At 37.7% G+C, this 15,002-nt stretch overlaps 1 protein-coding gene across 1 annotated transcript; it reads right to left on the bottom strand.

Moving 5' to 3' along the window:
* Positions 1–8,819: 8,819 nt before the first annotated feature.
* Positions 8,820–12,545, bottom strand: LOC148553962 (uncharacterized). Its single transcript, XM_088494932.1, has 4 exons — positions 12,269–12,545; positions 11,397–12,013; positions 9,136–10,292; positions 8,820–9,012 (listed from the first exon to the last, which is right to left on the bottom strand). Exons 1-4 carry the CDS (start codon positions 12,543–12,545, stop codon positions 8,820–8,822), a joined length of 2,244 nt encoding a protein of 747 aa, XP_088351058.1.
* Between the last annotated feature and the right edge of the window lie 2,457 nt (positions 12,546–15,002).

Here is a 15,002-nt window from a genome sequence, read left to right as displayed (position 1 = left end):
TTAGCTTAGGCTAGTGAGGGTGTGTATCATTTGGGTATGGGAAACTTGGGACATTGGTTGAGGTAAAAGTGCATTTTGTATTTTTGAAAAATCATGGGATTGGGTACATGCTTATGCACTAAATATGTAAATCCATATGCATTGGTATGTTTGTATGTACCTTGTTGTGAAAAAAAATGTGAAAAAAATATATAGAAAAATAAAAGAAACAAAAACATATAGAAAAAAAATGCAATAAAAAGGGGATAAAAATGCCCCAAAGTAAAGTAACAATAACAATGCATATGGAATGTGAATTAAAGAGAATGCACGAGTATGTGAAAAAAGTGGGAATCATGGGTAGCTAGGTTGTGTATTAGAATTGTATATGTTGTTATATGTGTTAGGTGAGAGCTTAGGCTAATTAAAGATGTAAATTTTAAGCTCACTTAGCCATATATGCATCTCTACCTTTACCCTAGTCCCATTACAACCTATGAATAAGTCCTCATGATGAATGTATGCATGCATTGAATAATTGTTGATTGTTAGAAGAAAAATAAATCATGGAAAACATGATTAGAAGATAATTGAGTGAATCAATCCTATACACTTGAGTGACTAGAGCGGATACACTTTCGGTGACGGTTCGATGCTCAATTCCTTGTTCCCAGCTTTCATGAGCGTTCTTGTTGCAAGTCTATTTGAACTTCATTTTGATATTTGAATTGGTAGAATTCATGAATCATCATATGATCTTAGCCCTACTTGTTCATACATGCTCTTGGAGATTGATTTGCTTTTGACCAAGTAGGTAAAATCATTTTGCATTTAGTTGCATTCATATAGATAGGTGCATATAGTTTATTTGCATTGAATAAATGTTCATACCCCTTTTCTGTCCTTCTTTATTCTTAGCATGAGGACATACTTGGTTTAAGTGTGGGGAAGTTTGATAAACTCCAATTTTGTGGTTTATCTTGTGCTTAATTTGGGGGATTTTATCAACTTTTCTCACATTTATTCAATGAAATAGCATGGTTTTGTAATTCTCCTTTAATTTGTGCTTAAGTGTAAAAACATGCTTTTTAAGCCTTAAAATAGCTAAATTTAATTCACTTTAATTCCATTCGATGCCTTGATATGTTTGTTAAGTGATTTCAGGTTTAGAAGGTAAAGATTGGATTGAAGGAATGAAGGAAAAGCATGCAAAGTGGGAGAACTCATGAAGAAATGAAGGAACCGCAAAGCTGTCAATCCTGATCTCTTCGCACTCAATTGATCATAACTTGAGCTACAGAGATTCAAATGAGGTGGTTTTAGTTGTGTTGGAAAGCTAACATCCGGGGATTCAAAATGATATAAAGTTTACCATAGTTGCCTGGCGTATAGGGACGTGTACGCATGCAACATGCGCACGCATTGCAGGATCAGCGTGGGTCCATTTTAGCAAAATGTGGCCAGCGATTTCTAGCTTATTTTGGGCCCAATCCAACTCATTTATGATGCTATTGAACCCAAGGATTGAAGGGGGAATGAACCAAGTAGCCATAATAGAATTTTGTATCATGTTGTAGGTAGAATTCTAGAGAGAGAAGCTCTCACTTCTCTCTAGAATTTAGGGTAGTTTAGGTCAAATTCTCTTGGATCCAACTTTTGATTCTTGTTTTGATTTAGCTTTCCCTCTTAATTTCTTGTTATTAAATCTTTGATCTTCTAGTTTTACTTGTTAATTTCTTATTTTGCTCTCTTTTATATTGATGAAGCATTGTTGAATCTTGATTTCTTTGAATGCAATCTTATGTTTCCAAGTCTCTTTTATGTTATCTCCATTGTTATTGTTGATGTTAGTTGCGGGTTTTGTTAATTCTTGCATTTTGTGATGTTTACTTTTATTGCACTCTAGGTATTTGATGAAATGTTTCCTTTGATTATGGAGTAGTTTTCTTGACTCTTAGCCTAGGCTAAGGGAATTGAGTGACCTGGAGTCATTGGGTCTTATTGAATTGGTGATTTGAGAACCCTTGGTGGTCAATTTGATAACCATTGCTACTAGCCTACTACTAGGTCAATTAATAGATAGGTTAGGATTTATGGATTAATGTTGATCAAGCCATTTGATATACTTCAAGCATAGAAGTACACTTAATGAGCTTGATTCCTCATAATTGTCAATATATGAGTTGTTTGCCTTTCTTTATTAGTTCTTGTCATTTACTTTCTTATTATTTACTTTTCTTGTTAACTACAAATCAAACCCCTTGTTCTTCATAGCCAATAATTGAGCACTTCATTGCAATTCCTTGTGAGACGACCCGAGGTTTAAATACTTCGGTTAATTCTTATTGGGGTTTGTACTTGTGACAACCAATATTTTTGCATGTGAGGATTCTTTGTCGGTTTAGAACTATACTTGCAACAAGATTTCATTTATGAAATTCTAAACCATACAAAGAAACCGAGCATCACTTGCCCTCAAGCAACCAAAACAATATAGGACTAGGAAGAGAAAATGTCTGAGACTTGAATTGTCATTTAAGCTCACGTCTAATTACTAAATAGGACTTATGACACTCTAATTCTGAATAGCTTTGGCATCTCACTTTCCTTTGAAGCTCAGAAATATCAGTATCCTTCAGAACTAGAACTCGGGTGATGTTATAAATTCTCTTCTTTAGGCTCTAATTGATTCTTGAACACAGCTTTTTCTTTTCTTTTCTTGGTGCTTTGTACCTTGAGCCTAGCCGTGACTCTAAGTATTTTGTCTTCAAGCTTAGGTTGATACAACAACACCACAAGTACTTAACTGGGAAACTCCTTTGAGTTCTAATTTTTTTTTCTTTATATTTCTCCCAGACAGTGGTGCTCAGAGCCTTTGGCATACTCTGTAACAGCAATTGGTTAGGACATTAAGTGTTCAGTTTCAAGGGTTGCTTGAAACTTTCACACCACAAGCATATGATTAGGGAAAACTACTCTTTTAAGCTTTAGATCAGTTTTGACCCTCCTAACCATTGGTGCTCAAAGCCTTGGACATTTTTCTTTTGATTTTTCTTTTTTTTCTTGTTGTTGTTTGTTTTGCTTCAAGAATCTATTCTTTTCTTATTTCAAAGAATCAATAATACTTCTCTAAGTCCCTGTTCTTCGAGGACCAATATACTTAACTCCAAAATCAAATATGCACGGTTGAGTCATACATTCAGAAACAGAGATAGTACCACCACATCAAAGTAATCAGAATACACAATATATACTCAAAATCTCATGCATTTCACAACTTTTTTTTCTTTTAATTTTTGTTTAAGCTCAGTAAGTGATACACAAGACATCCTTTTAAATAAAACATAAAATATTGAAATAAATAACTAAACTAGAAAGTAAGAAAATCCTACTAGTGGTCATGCAACTCAGAGTGGAAACCATAAAATAAATGAAATATTGAAAAACAAGAATACGATAAGAGAGATGAGGGTGAAACTCAACCACCTCAGTCATGGTGGCTGGTGCTCTCTCCGGAGGGTCCTTTTTGGTGCTTCAACTCTTCCAACTTGCGCCCCTACTTCTTCTGTTCCTCTGTTAGCTTATGGAGGATGGTGGACTGGCTCTTGTGCTCCTGCTTTAGCTGGTCCATAGTGGAGATCAACTGCCTAATGGATACCACCAGCTAAGTCCAATACTAACGCAGAGGAAGATCTTGCTCTTGAGGCCATTCAGGCTGCTTCCTCTAAGGAGGAGGGACTGGCTTCTGAGGTGGTGCTTGCCCCGGTTCTCGAGTGTATTCCATGCTCTTCTTGGTGATTGGGCTGTCAACTGTAATCAATATATCTCTATTAATCTTGACTTTGGTTGCCTCACATAAGCAGAAGATAAGGTGAGGGAATGTTAACCTAGAGAGGGTTAAGGTCTTTGTTGCAATATTGTAGATCTCCAAAGGGATCACTTGATGAACTTCCACATCATTGTCAAGCATAATGCAGTGAATTATTACAGCTCACCTCACAGTGACCTCAGATCGGTTGCTAGTAGAAAGGATGGAGCACTGAATAAACTCCAGCCATCCTCTGGCAACAGGCTTGAGATCATTCCTTCTCAGCTAAAATGGCTGGCCCTTGGCATCCTTCTTCTATTGTACTCTGGGGAAGCATATGTCCTTGAGGACTTGGACTCTCCTATTGTAAGAATAAGGGTCATCTCTAGATAGAGGCAACTAAAGTATCTCCCTTACTCTTTCCAAGTCAAACTACAGAGTCTTTCCTCGGACCATAGTGCGCCAAGTCTTAAATTCAAGGTACTCCTTCTTGTGTTTGTCCGTCATCCATAGATTTGCATAAAATTCTCGGACCTTTAGAACTTCGATTTCAGTTATTGGGTTGGCCAGAACTTCCCAACCCCTAATTCAAATTTGCTCTTGAATTTCCAGGTACTCATCAGCCTTCAGTTCAAATTTTACTTCTGGTATCAGCTTCTTCTTGCTAACAATATTGTAGTAATGTTCCTCATGAAGCTTGGTGTAAAACTGGTGGAGCTCATGTGGTATTATTGAAGGAGCTTGTTCTTTCCTCTTTCTTGAAGAGGATTTCCCAACCTTTGGTGCCATGGAGAGTTTGAGGAGAGTGAAAAGCAGAGCGGCCCAACACCAAACTTAAAATTTTTGCTCATCGTCGAGCAAAGACCAGATGGGGGAGAAGAAGATACGATGGAGACGAAAGTGAGAGAGAAGAGAAGAGTGAAGGTGTGAGGAGAGGTGGGAATTGAAGTGCTATTTATAGGGGTGGGGGGATGTGAATTCGGCCATGAGGGGGGAAGAAGAATATAAAGTGAATTTTGAATTAATGGTAGGATGATAAGAAAAAATATGAGTAGAATAATAGTGATATGAAAACAATCTGGACATGGAGAAGAATGACTAAAGAAAGAGAAAGTGGAAGATCAAATAAAAAAGATGTGGTATGAAAAAGATATGAAAAGAGAATAGGAAGATATGGTTTGAGATTTAGAAGATTTGGTATGGAAGTCACCCCCTACTGGTGTGAAATGCCCTGTGATGAGGGAAAATCGATTCCACACAAACTCACCGGCAAGTGTACCGGGTCGCATCAAGTAGTAATAACTCACAAGAGTGAGGTCGATCCCACAGAGATTGATGGATTAAGCAACTTTAGTCAGGTGATAAATTTAGTTAAGCTGATAGTTGATGTTTTGAGTGGAAATTTATTAACAGAATGTAAATTGCTATGAATCTAAACAGCAGAATATAAATTAACTGAAAAGTAAATGACAGGAAAGATAAATTGATGAAACTTAAAGTGCAAGAAATTTAAAAGAGCTGAAACTTAAATTGCAAGAAATGTAAATAACTGAATCTTAGAGTACAAGAAAGTAAAAATTTAGAATCTAAATTGCAAGAAAACTTAAATTGCATGAATTATAAAGGGAATTGGGTGCAGGAATTTAGACAAAAATACAAGTCGAATAAAAATTGAAATCAGAAAAGTTTTAAATGAAGAAAATCAGAGAAGGTGATTCACCAGGGATCGGAGATATTCTAATCCTTCATGAATCAATTGGGTCTCAAATCCTTCTTCAATCATTTGAGTAGATCTATGGTGGATTGAAATTGATGGATCCCAATTCCTTGGCAATCCAATCTCTCTAATCACAATTAATCTTGCCAATTCCTTGATCTAATTGTCATGAGAAGAGGTTAAGTGCAAATCTCTCATCCATAAGCCACACTAACTCTCAAGATCCCAATTCCTCCCGAATGGTGTTGATCAAGAGAATAGTGAAGGATAGAGCTCCAATTCTAATGCAAGTGATTCCCCTTCCGAGACTCACACAAGCATTCAATTGAATTCAACCCCCTTCCAGAGTAGTGAAGAATTCTAAATCAAAACAGAAGATATCCAATTGCTACAAAAATGGATTGAGAAGAAGAAGAATTTCATTGATTAATTGAAATTACAATAGAGCTCCTCCCCCTAACGAATTTGGGGTTTAGTTCATCATTGCTCAAGTAAAACCAAAAACAGAAAGTTGTAGAGAGAAAATGCAGAAGGAAAATTCAAAAAGAAAAATTACAAGATCTGATCTGCTAACTAACTCCTAGGCAAAATTCCCTACTGACTCCCACTCTCACTTTTCTAAATCAAATTCTTCTTTATTTATACACTTTCAATTGTGCCTTCAGGTTCTTGGATTAGGCCTCTTGATCTTTGTTGGGGTTAATTGGGTTGGTGCCAAATGCAATTGAGGAGAAGAGTGTGCCAATTGTGCCTTTCTGGTATTGAAGTTGGAGTCAATGTTTTCAGCCAAACGTTGAGTCAAACGTTCTTGTGAAAAATTAGATTCTGGTACTGCCATCAACGTTTAACTCAACGTTGGAGTACCAACATTCGCCTATCCACGCGTACGCGTGACCTGTGCTTCTGTGTGCTTGGGGTCAGAATACTCATCCACGCGTGCGCGTACTATACGCGTGCGTGTGGATGCAAATCCCCAAATTCCAGTTTTTAAAGCCTTGCGAAGACATTGGACTCAGCGTTTGAGTGGAAACGTTCCCTCAAAATTTTCTTCATCTACGCGTGTGCGTCATGTACGCGTGCGCGTCGTTATACTTTTTCAAAATTGAGATTTTGGAGTTCAGATCGTGCACGTTGGCACTAGCGTTGGTCTCAACGTTGGAGTGCCAAAGTTGCTCTCACCACGCATGCGCGTAATGTACGCGTGTGCGTGGATTGTCAGAATTTCCAATCCACGCGTGCGCGCATAGCGTGCGTACGCGTCGCTGCAATTTTTCCATTTTCCAGAAAGCATTTTTACCTAAACAACGTTGGGGGTAACGTTGGCTTGCCTACGTTCCCTCCAACATAGGCACCACTTTTGCAATTGCCTCCCACATTTGAGGTAGCGTTGGTGGATCAACTTGGCCACCAACGTTACTTCCTCTGCTTGCTTCTTCCTTTGCTTTTTCCTCTTCTTTCTTGCTCCTTTCTTGCTTCATTTCCTCCTAAAATCAATCAAACAAAATGCCTTAAAGTTTTCTATAATCATAAGGTGTTTGCAATCATTCATAACATCCATTAAAAGTAGCTTAAAACCTTATGAAAAAGCTCAATAACAACCATGTTTACTTGACTTAGGAGATGCATGAATTTCCAATCCAAATTGCTTACTTCTTGCTTAAGAAAGTGCATAAAACCTACTAAAAACTAGTGAAAAATGCTAGTGAAACTAGCATAAGATGACTTGTCATCACACCACCAAACTTAAAACTTGCTTGTCCCCAAGCAAGCACTAAAATGAGAAACAGGCATAAAAACAGATAAGCATATGTCCTTATTAGTAAGTAATTGAATGTGGATCATGGAGTTTTATGCAGACAGAATACAGTCCAGTTATTACAACTTCCAGATTTAAAATGCTCTCTCAAGTACTAACTAGAGTTGCTGTGATGAAACCTTTATTCTTTATTGATCCTTGTTAGAATTTTCTTTCTTTCCTTTGCTTTAGAAACTTATTTTTCAATTGTAGCTCAGTGTCAAGTGTTGCAGCAGTTTTTTAGCTCAATTTTCAATCAACACATCTTTACTACAGACACTTGGCTCACAATTCTTCTTAAAAATATTGATGCCCAACACCTCTTTGGGTTACTAAATGTCTTGTAACTAGGTTGCTCTTGATAATGGACTTTTGGTTGATAATCCTGGGTTAGTTAACCCAAGTTACCAAGTGTTAAAATACTCGTTAGAACCTAGTCATCCAAGCAGATCCTAGCACAGAGACACCACAGGCATGTGTCTTAAGGTCTAAGCTATTGGTATCTAGCCTTTATTCTTTGTTTCTTTCATTCTTTTGTTGCCAATTCTTGGCTTTTATTTCTTTCCTTCTTACTTTTTCTTCTCTTCCAAGGATATTATTTGTCAAAGATTCACAACAGCACTTAAGCTTACACCAAAAGAAACATTCTATCCTGTAGCTTTATTCTTGAACTTGCTAAACTAGTCAAGCAATTACCACCACTGATCTTCATTCTTATTTCCACCATATTGGACAATTACTTTCTATTTCAGTCATTTTCTCTTATTGAATCAAAAGGGGTATAAGACAAACATTCAAGCAGATGGAAATGAAAACAAGCACCTATACTAGAACATTTATCAGACATCAGAAATTGCACTAATTCAGACTAATCAGCAGGGTACACAGAAACTTCCAATTTAGAATATTTCAAAGCAAAAGGAATTAAGTGACAATACAACCTCTTGGGAGTGTCTTCCACCTTTCCTTTTGTTATCATCATCTATAGCTTTTGTATTTCTTTTTTATGATGATGTATGATCCTTTCAATAGATTGAATGCTTTCCTATATACTCATTGGAAGTTGCTTGCTTCCCAAGCACTTAAGAAAACAGTTAGCATGCATGAATTGTTGTAGGTTATTGAACTTACTTTGGTGTGGGAACACCAAACATAGTCCCTTGCTACTATCTATAGTAAGATTATGCATGAAACCTTGTGATTTTATTAAGTAAACCAGAAAAAAGAATTTCAAGTAATCTGTCAAGAGATTTCCCTGCTTGCTTTGGAATTTATGACTCCTGATATTTTTCAAAGAGTTATAGTGTCTTTCCATTAGATTTAGGTGGGACACCAAACTTAAAATCACACAATTACCTTTTTTATACTTCTTTTTGGTGAACACCAAACTTAATTCCTTACAATACAGGGAAATTCTTGAACGTTTATTAAACTAGCTATGAAAAAAAACTACCTCAGGTTGGGTTGCCTCCCAATAAGCACTTCTTTATCGTCATTAGCTTGACGTCCTTCATCCTTGTTCATCCTAGCTCCTGAATGTTCTCTTCTTTGTTCCAAGATCCTCCCAGGTAATGCTTGGATCTGTGACCATTTGCTGTGAATGTGTCATTTGTAGCTTCATTCAGAAGTTCAAGGCTTCCATATGGAGAAACCTTGGTCACCAGATAAGGTCCAGTCCATTTGGACTTGAGTTTGCCAGGAAAAACCTTGAGCCTGGAGTTATATAAGAGCACTTGTTGTTCTGGTTTAAACTCCCTTTTCAAGATTTTCTTGTCATGCCACTTTTTAGCTCTCTCCTTGTATATCTTTGCATTCTCATAAGCTTCCAATCTGAACTCATCCAGCTCATTGAGTTGCAGTAGCCTTTTCTCTCCTGCTGCTTGAGATTCAAGATTGAGGAGCCTAGTGGCCCAATATGCTTTGTGTTCAAGTTTCACAGGAATGTGACAGGATTTACCATAGATTATCTGAAAGGGTGACTTTCCAATTGGAGTTTTGAATGCTGTTCTATATGCCCATAAAGCATCATCCAACTTTCTGGCCCAGTCTTTCCTTGTGATCCCAACTGTCTTCTCTAAGATTCTCTTCAGCTCTCGATTTGCCAATTCAGCCTGCCCATTAGTTTGAGGGTGGTATGGTATGGCCACTTTGTGAATTACTCCATATTTGTGAAGCAGTTTTTTCATTTGTTTATTACAAAAATGGCTACAACCATCATTAATAAGGCCTTTAGGCACCCCATATCTGGTAAAAATGTGTCTCTTAAGAAATTGAAGGACAATTGGTGCATCACATGTGGTCGTGGCTATCGCCTCCAGCCATTTGGAGACATACTCCACTGCTACTAGAATGTATTTGAAGGAATAGGATGGAGGAAAGCGCCCCATGAAATCCATACCCCGGAGATCAAATAGTTCTACTTCCAGAATAAATTTTTGAGGCATTTTGTTCCTCTTTGTTAGCCCTCCAGCCTTTTGACATTCATTGCATTGGTGCATAAATTCTCTGGCATCTTTGAATATAGTTGGCCAATAAAATCCACTTTGAAGCACTTTAGCAGCTGTTCTTTCTGACCCAAAATGTCTGGCATAAGCTGAACTATGACAGTGCCACAATATGTCTCTCATCTCATTTTCAGGGATACACCTTCTAATCATCCCATCTGGACACCTCTTAAACAAGAATGGCTCGTCCCACAAGAATTTCTTGGCTTTATTACACAGCTTCTTAACTTGTTGCTTGGTAAAATCTTGAGGAATTTTTCTTTCCACCTTGTAGTTTGCAATGTCAGCAAACCAAGGTGCTTGCTGTACTTGGAGAAGATGTTCATCTGGGAACTTTTCATTCACTGGTTGTGGTGTATCTTGGTTGGCCTCTTGTGGTAATCTTGACAAATGATCTGCCACTTGATTCTCGCTTCCTTTCCTATCCTTTACCTCAATGTCAAATTCTTGTAGCAGCAATACCCACCTGATAAGCCTTGGCTTGGAATCCTGTTTAGACATTAAATACTTGAGAGCAGCATGATCAGTGTATACTATAACTTTTGAAACAATCAAGTATTGTTTAAATTTGTCAAATGCATACACAATAGCTAAAAGCTCTTTCTCTGTAGTGGTATAATTCTTTTGTGCCTCATTTAACACCTTGCTTTCATAATATATGACATGGTGCAGCTTGTCTTTCTTTTGCCCCAATACAGCACCAATTGCAACATCACTTGCATCACACATAAGTTCTCATCAGTGCTGTAGTGGGTTCCTCTTTCAAGGTTTCAAAGGCATGCTTGCAATTGTCATCAAAGATGAAAGGATTATCAACCACTAGCAAATTGCTTAGTGGTTTAGCTATTTTTGAAAAGTCTTTGATGAATCTTCTGTAAAAACCAGCATGACCAAGAAAACTTCTCACTGCTTTTATATTGACTGGTATAGAAAGTTTCTCTATGATCTCTATCTTAGCTTTATCAACTTCTATACCTTCGCTTGAAACCTTATGCCCAAGAACTATCCCTTCAGGAACCATGAAATGGCATTTCTCCCAATTCAAGACCAGATTAGTTTCTTGGCATCTTTTTAAGACAAGAGTTAAATGATGCAAGCAAGTATTAAATGAATTGCCAAAGACAGAGAAATCATCCATGAAGACTTCCAAAAATTTTTCTATCATGTCGGAAAATATAGAAAGCATACACCTTTGAAAAGTAGCAGGGGCATTGCACAGCCCAAAGGGCATCCTTCTGTAGGCAAAGACTCCGAACGAACATGTGAAGGAGGTCTTTTCTTGATCCTTGGGTCTACCACTATCTGATTGTATCCAGAGTACCCATCCAAAAAGTAATAGTAGGCATGACCAGCCAATCTTTCCAGCATCTGATCAATGAAGGGGAGAGAGAAGTGATCTTTTCTTGTGGCCTCATTCAGTCTTCTATAGTCGATGCACATTCTCCACCCTGTCACTGTCTTTGTGGGAATGAGTTCATTCTTCTCATTGAAGATGACAGTCATGCCACCTTTCTTTGGCACCACTTGGACCGGACTCACCCAAGAGCTGTCAGAGATTGGGTATATGATTCCAGCATTCCACATCTTTATTACCTCTTTTTGAACCACTTCCTTCATGGTTGGGTTGAGTCTTCTTTGAGGTTGCACCACAGGTCTTGAGTCCTCTTCTAACAGAATTTTGTGCATGTAGATGGCAGGGCTTATACCCTTGATATCATCAATCATCCATCCCAAGGCTGTCTTGTGAACTTTCAACACTTCAATCAGCTTTGTTTCATCTTCCATGTTTAAGGAGGAATTGATGATCACTGGCAAGGTTTCTTCTTCTCCAAGGAATGCATACTTGAGATGAGGAGGGAGGGGTTTCAATTCTTGCTTTGGCATTTCCTCTGTTTTTCTTTCAAAGGAGACTTCAGCTACTTTTTCTATGATGGCTTGTTCTTCTTCTATTTCCTTTTCTTGTTCCTCCTGGTTGTTGGCTTCCAATAACTCCTCCTCCACTTCTTCTATCATTTCCACCCTCATGTGCTTTTCCTTTTCAAGAGGATATTGCATGGCCTTGAAGACATTGATAATCATTTTTTCATCATGCACCCTGAGGGTCATTTTACTTTTCTCTACATCAATGATGGCTCTTGCTGTTGCCAAAAAAGGTCGTCCCAATATAATTGAATTGTGTCCCTCTTCTTTCATGTCTAAGATGACAAAGTCTGCAGGGAAAATGAATTCTCCAATCTTCACCAATAAATTTTCTACAACTCCATTTGGTATCTTGAGTAATCTGTCAGCCATTTAAAGTGACATTCTGGTGGGTTTGACTTTCTCTATTGCAAGCTTTTTCATTAGTGAGAGGGGCATCAAATTGATGCTGGCTCCTAAGTCATAGAGAGCTTTTTCCAAGGTCATGTTGCCTATGGTGCAAGATATGATGAAACTCCCAGGATCTTTGAGTTTTGGTGGGAGACCTTTTTGAATCACTGTACTGCACTCTTGTGTTAACATCACTGTCTCCTTCTCATTCCAGCTTCTCTTCTTGTTGATGAGTTCCTTTAGAAATTTTGTATACAGAGGCATTTTCTCTAATGCTTCAGCAAGTGGGATGTTGATTTCCAGCTTCTTAAAAACCTCCGGAAACTTGGGAAATTGTTGATCCTTGAGCTCTCTTTGAAATCTTTGAGGATATGGCAGAGGAGGGATGTAATGCTTAACTTCCTTCCTATGTTCTTGTGGTTGCTCTTCCATGATTTACTTTCCTTTCTTTGAAGCTTGTGACTCATCCTCTTTCTTCTTGGAATTCTCTTGATCCTTTTCTTTAGTTGCCTCTTCTTTCTTGTTGTCAACCTTTCCACTTCTTAATTGAATGGCCTTGCATTCTTCTTTGGGATTGGGAATGGTATCACTTGGGAAAGAGTTGGTTGGCCTTTCAACTGGCTATTTGGAAAATTGTCCTATCTATCTTTCCAGGTTTCTCAATGAGGCTTCATGGTTCTTGTTAGCCAATTCTTGATGTTTTATCATCTTTTCCATCATCATCTCCAGGTTGAACATTCTTTGAGATTCTTGGGGTGGTTGTGGCTGAGTGTGGGATGTGGATGGTGGATGAAAGTTGTTTTGGTTAGTTGATGGGTTATTGGGTGGATAGAAGTTGGATGCAGGGTGGTTATTTTGTGATTTTCTATATGGATTTTGGTTAGTGTTTTGATGGTTTTGGTGGTTTGTGTTGCGGAAGTTGTTTTGGTTGGAGTTTCTCTGCCAAGGCTGATGGTTCTGATTCTCTCCCCACTTCAAATTGGGGTGGTTTCTCCAAGAGGAATTATAAGTGTCCCCATGAAAATTATTTGGTCCAGAACCTTGATTTTGCATGTATTGCACCTGTTCAAGCTGATGTTCTTCATAGCTTTGGTTAGTTGTGCTCACTGCTGCAGGTTGTAGTCCATCCATCCTCTTTGACATCATTTCTATTTGTTGCTGGAGTTGCTGGTGCATGAGTTTATTTTGAGCTAATATTGTATCAACTCCTTCAAGTTCAAATACACCTTTCTTTGGAGCTACTTGTCTTTCAGAGGAGTAGAAGTACTCATTATTGACCACCATGTCTATGAGATCATGTACCTCTTGAGCAGTTTTCATCATTTGCAAAGATCCTCCTGAAGAATAATCCAAATCTTTCCTTGAAGGCATGGACAAGCCTTCATAGAAATTCTGCAACTCCACCCATTAACTGAACATTCCTTCCGGACACCTTCTGATCAAAGCTTTATACCTCTCCTAGGCTTCATATAATGATTCTCCTTCTAGATGCCTGAAGGTTTGCACATCAATTTTTAGCTTAATAACTCTTTGAGGTGGATAGAATTTGGCTAGAAATTTGCTAACCAAATCATCCCAATTGGTGATGCTTTCTTTAAGGAAGGTTTCTAACCAATGTGTGGCTTTGTCTCTCAGTGAAAATGGGAATAACAAGAGTTTATAGATGTTAGGGTGGACTCCATTGGTTTTGACAGTGTCACAAATTCTAAAAAATATAGATAGATGTTGGTTTGGATCTTCAGCAGCACTTTCTCCATATTGACAATTATTCTGAACCAGGGAAATCAATTGAGGCTTGAGTTCGAAGTTATTAGCATGGACATTGGGGGTTAAGATACTGCTCCCACAATTTCTTGGGTTGGGGATAGTGTAAGAGGCTAAAACTCTCCTCTGAGGCTGACCATTGTTGTTGGCCACATCCTCAGGTGGATTGGGTAGGTTACCCTCCATTTCTTGATCTGCTTCTGATTCTTCTTCTCTAATAACTCCCTTCTCTCTTGCATTTCTTCTCAATCTCAAGAATGTTCTCTCTGGCTCAGAATCAAAAGAAGTGGATTCACCTCTTCTCCCTCCTGGCATACAAACACAAATACACCAAAAATTCAAATAGAACACTCTATTGCTAGAGTGAAGTTAATGTTAGCAGAAACAAAAACTCAAACAGTTAGAGTACTTAACAAAAACAAAAGAAAATGCTTAATCTAGATTATCACCTTACTTAATCATTGTTAATCTAAATCAATCCCCGGCAATGGCGCCAAAAACATGATGAGGGAAAATCGATTCCACACAAACTCACCGACAAGTGTACCGGGTCACATCAAGTAGAAATAACTCACAAGAGTGAGGTCGATCCCACAGAGATTGATGGATTAAACAACTTTAGTCAGGTGACGAATTTAGTTAAGCTGATAGTTGATATTTTGAGTGGAAATTGATTAACAGAATGTAAATTGCTATGAATCTAAACTGCAGAATGTAAATTAACTGAAAAGTAAATGATAGAAAAGATAAATTACTGAAACTTAAAGTGCAAAAAATTTAAAAGAGATGAAACTTAAATTGCAAGAAATGTAAATAACTGAATCTTAGAGTGCAAGAAAGTAAAAATTCAGAATCTAAATTGCAAGAAAACTTAAATTGCATGAATTATAAAGGGAATTGAGTGCAGTAATTTAGACAGCAATACAAGTTAAATAAAATTGAAATCAGAAAAGTTTTAAGTGAAGAAAATCAAAGAAGGTGATTCATCAGGGATCGGAGATATTTTCATCCTTCATGAATCAATTGGGTTTCAACTCCTTCTTCAATCATTTGAGTAGATCTATGGTGGATTAAAATTGATTGGATCCCAATTTCTTGGCAATCCAATCTCTCTAATCACAACCA

Source organism: Arachis ipaensis, chromosome B7, assembly GCF_059453495.1.
Source record: "Arachis ipaensis isolate K30076 ecotype BB chromosome B7, ASM5945349v1, whole genome shotgun sequence".
In the NCBI taxonomy this organism is placed as follows: Eukaryota; Viridiplantae; Streptophyta; class Magnoliopsida; order Fabales; family Fabaceae; genus Arachis; species Arachis ipaensis.
Note: the sequence above shows the minus strand (reverse complement) of the source record. Positions and strands in the feature narration are given on the sequence as shown.

Excerpts from the sequence above, each read along its gene's own strand:
- LOC148553962 (XM_088494932.1), bottom strand. The coding sequence starts at position 12,545 with ATGGAAGAGCAACCACAAGAACATAGGAAGGAAGTTAAGCATTACATC. Across the intron at positions 12,014-12,268 it reads CAGTACAGTGATTCAAAAAG|ACTTTGTCATCTTAGACATG; the intron begins GTCTCCCACCAA and ends TTTTCCCTGCAG. Across the intron at positions 9,013-9,135 it reads CAACTCAATGAGCTGGATGA|GCTCAAGGTTTTTCCTGGCA; the intron begins GTTCAGATTGGA and ends ATATAACTCCAG.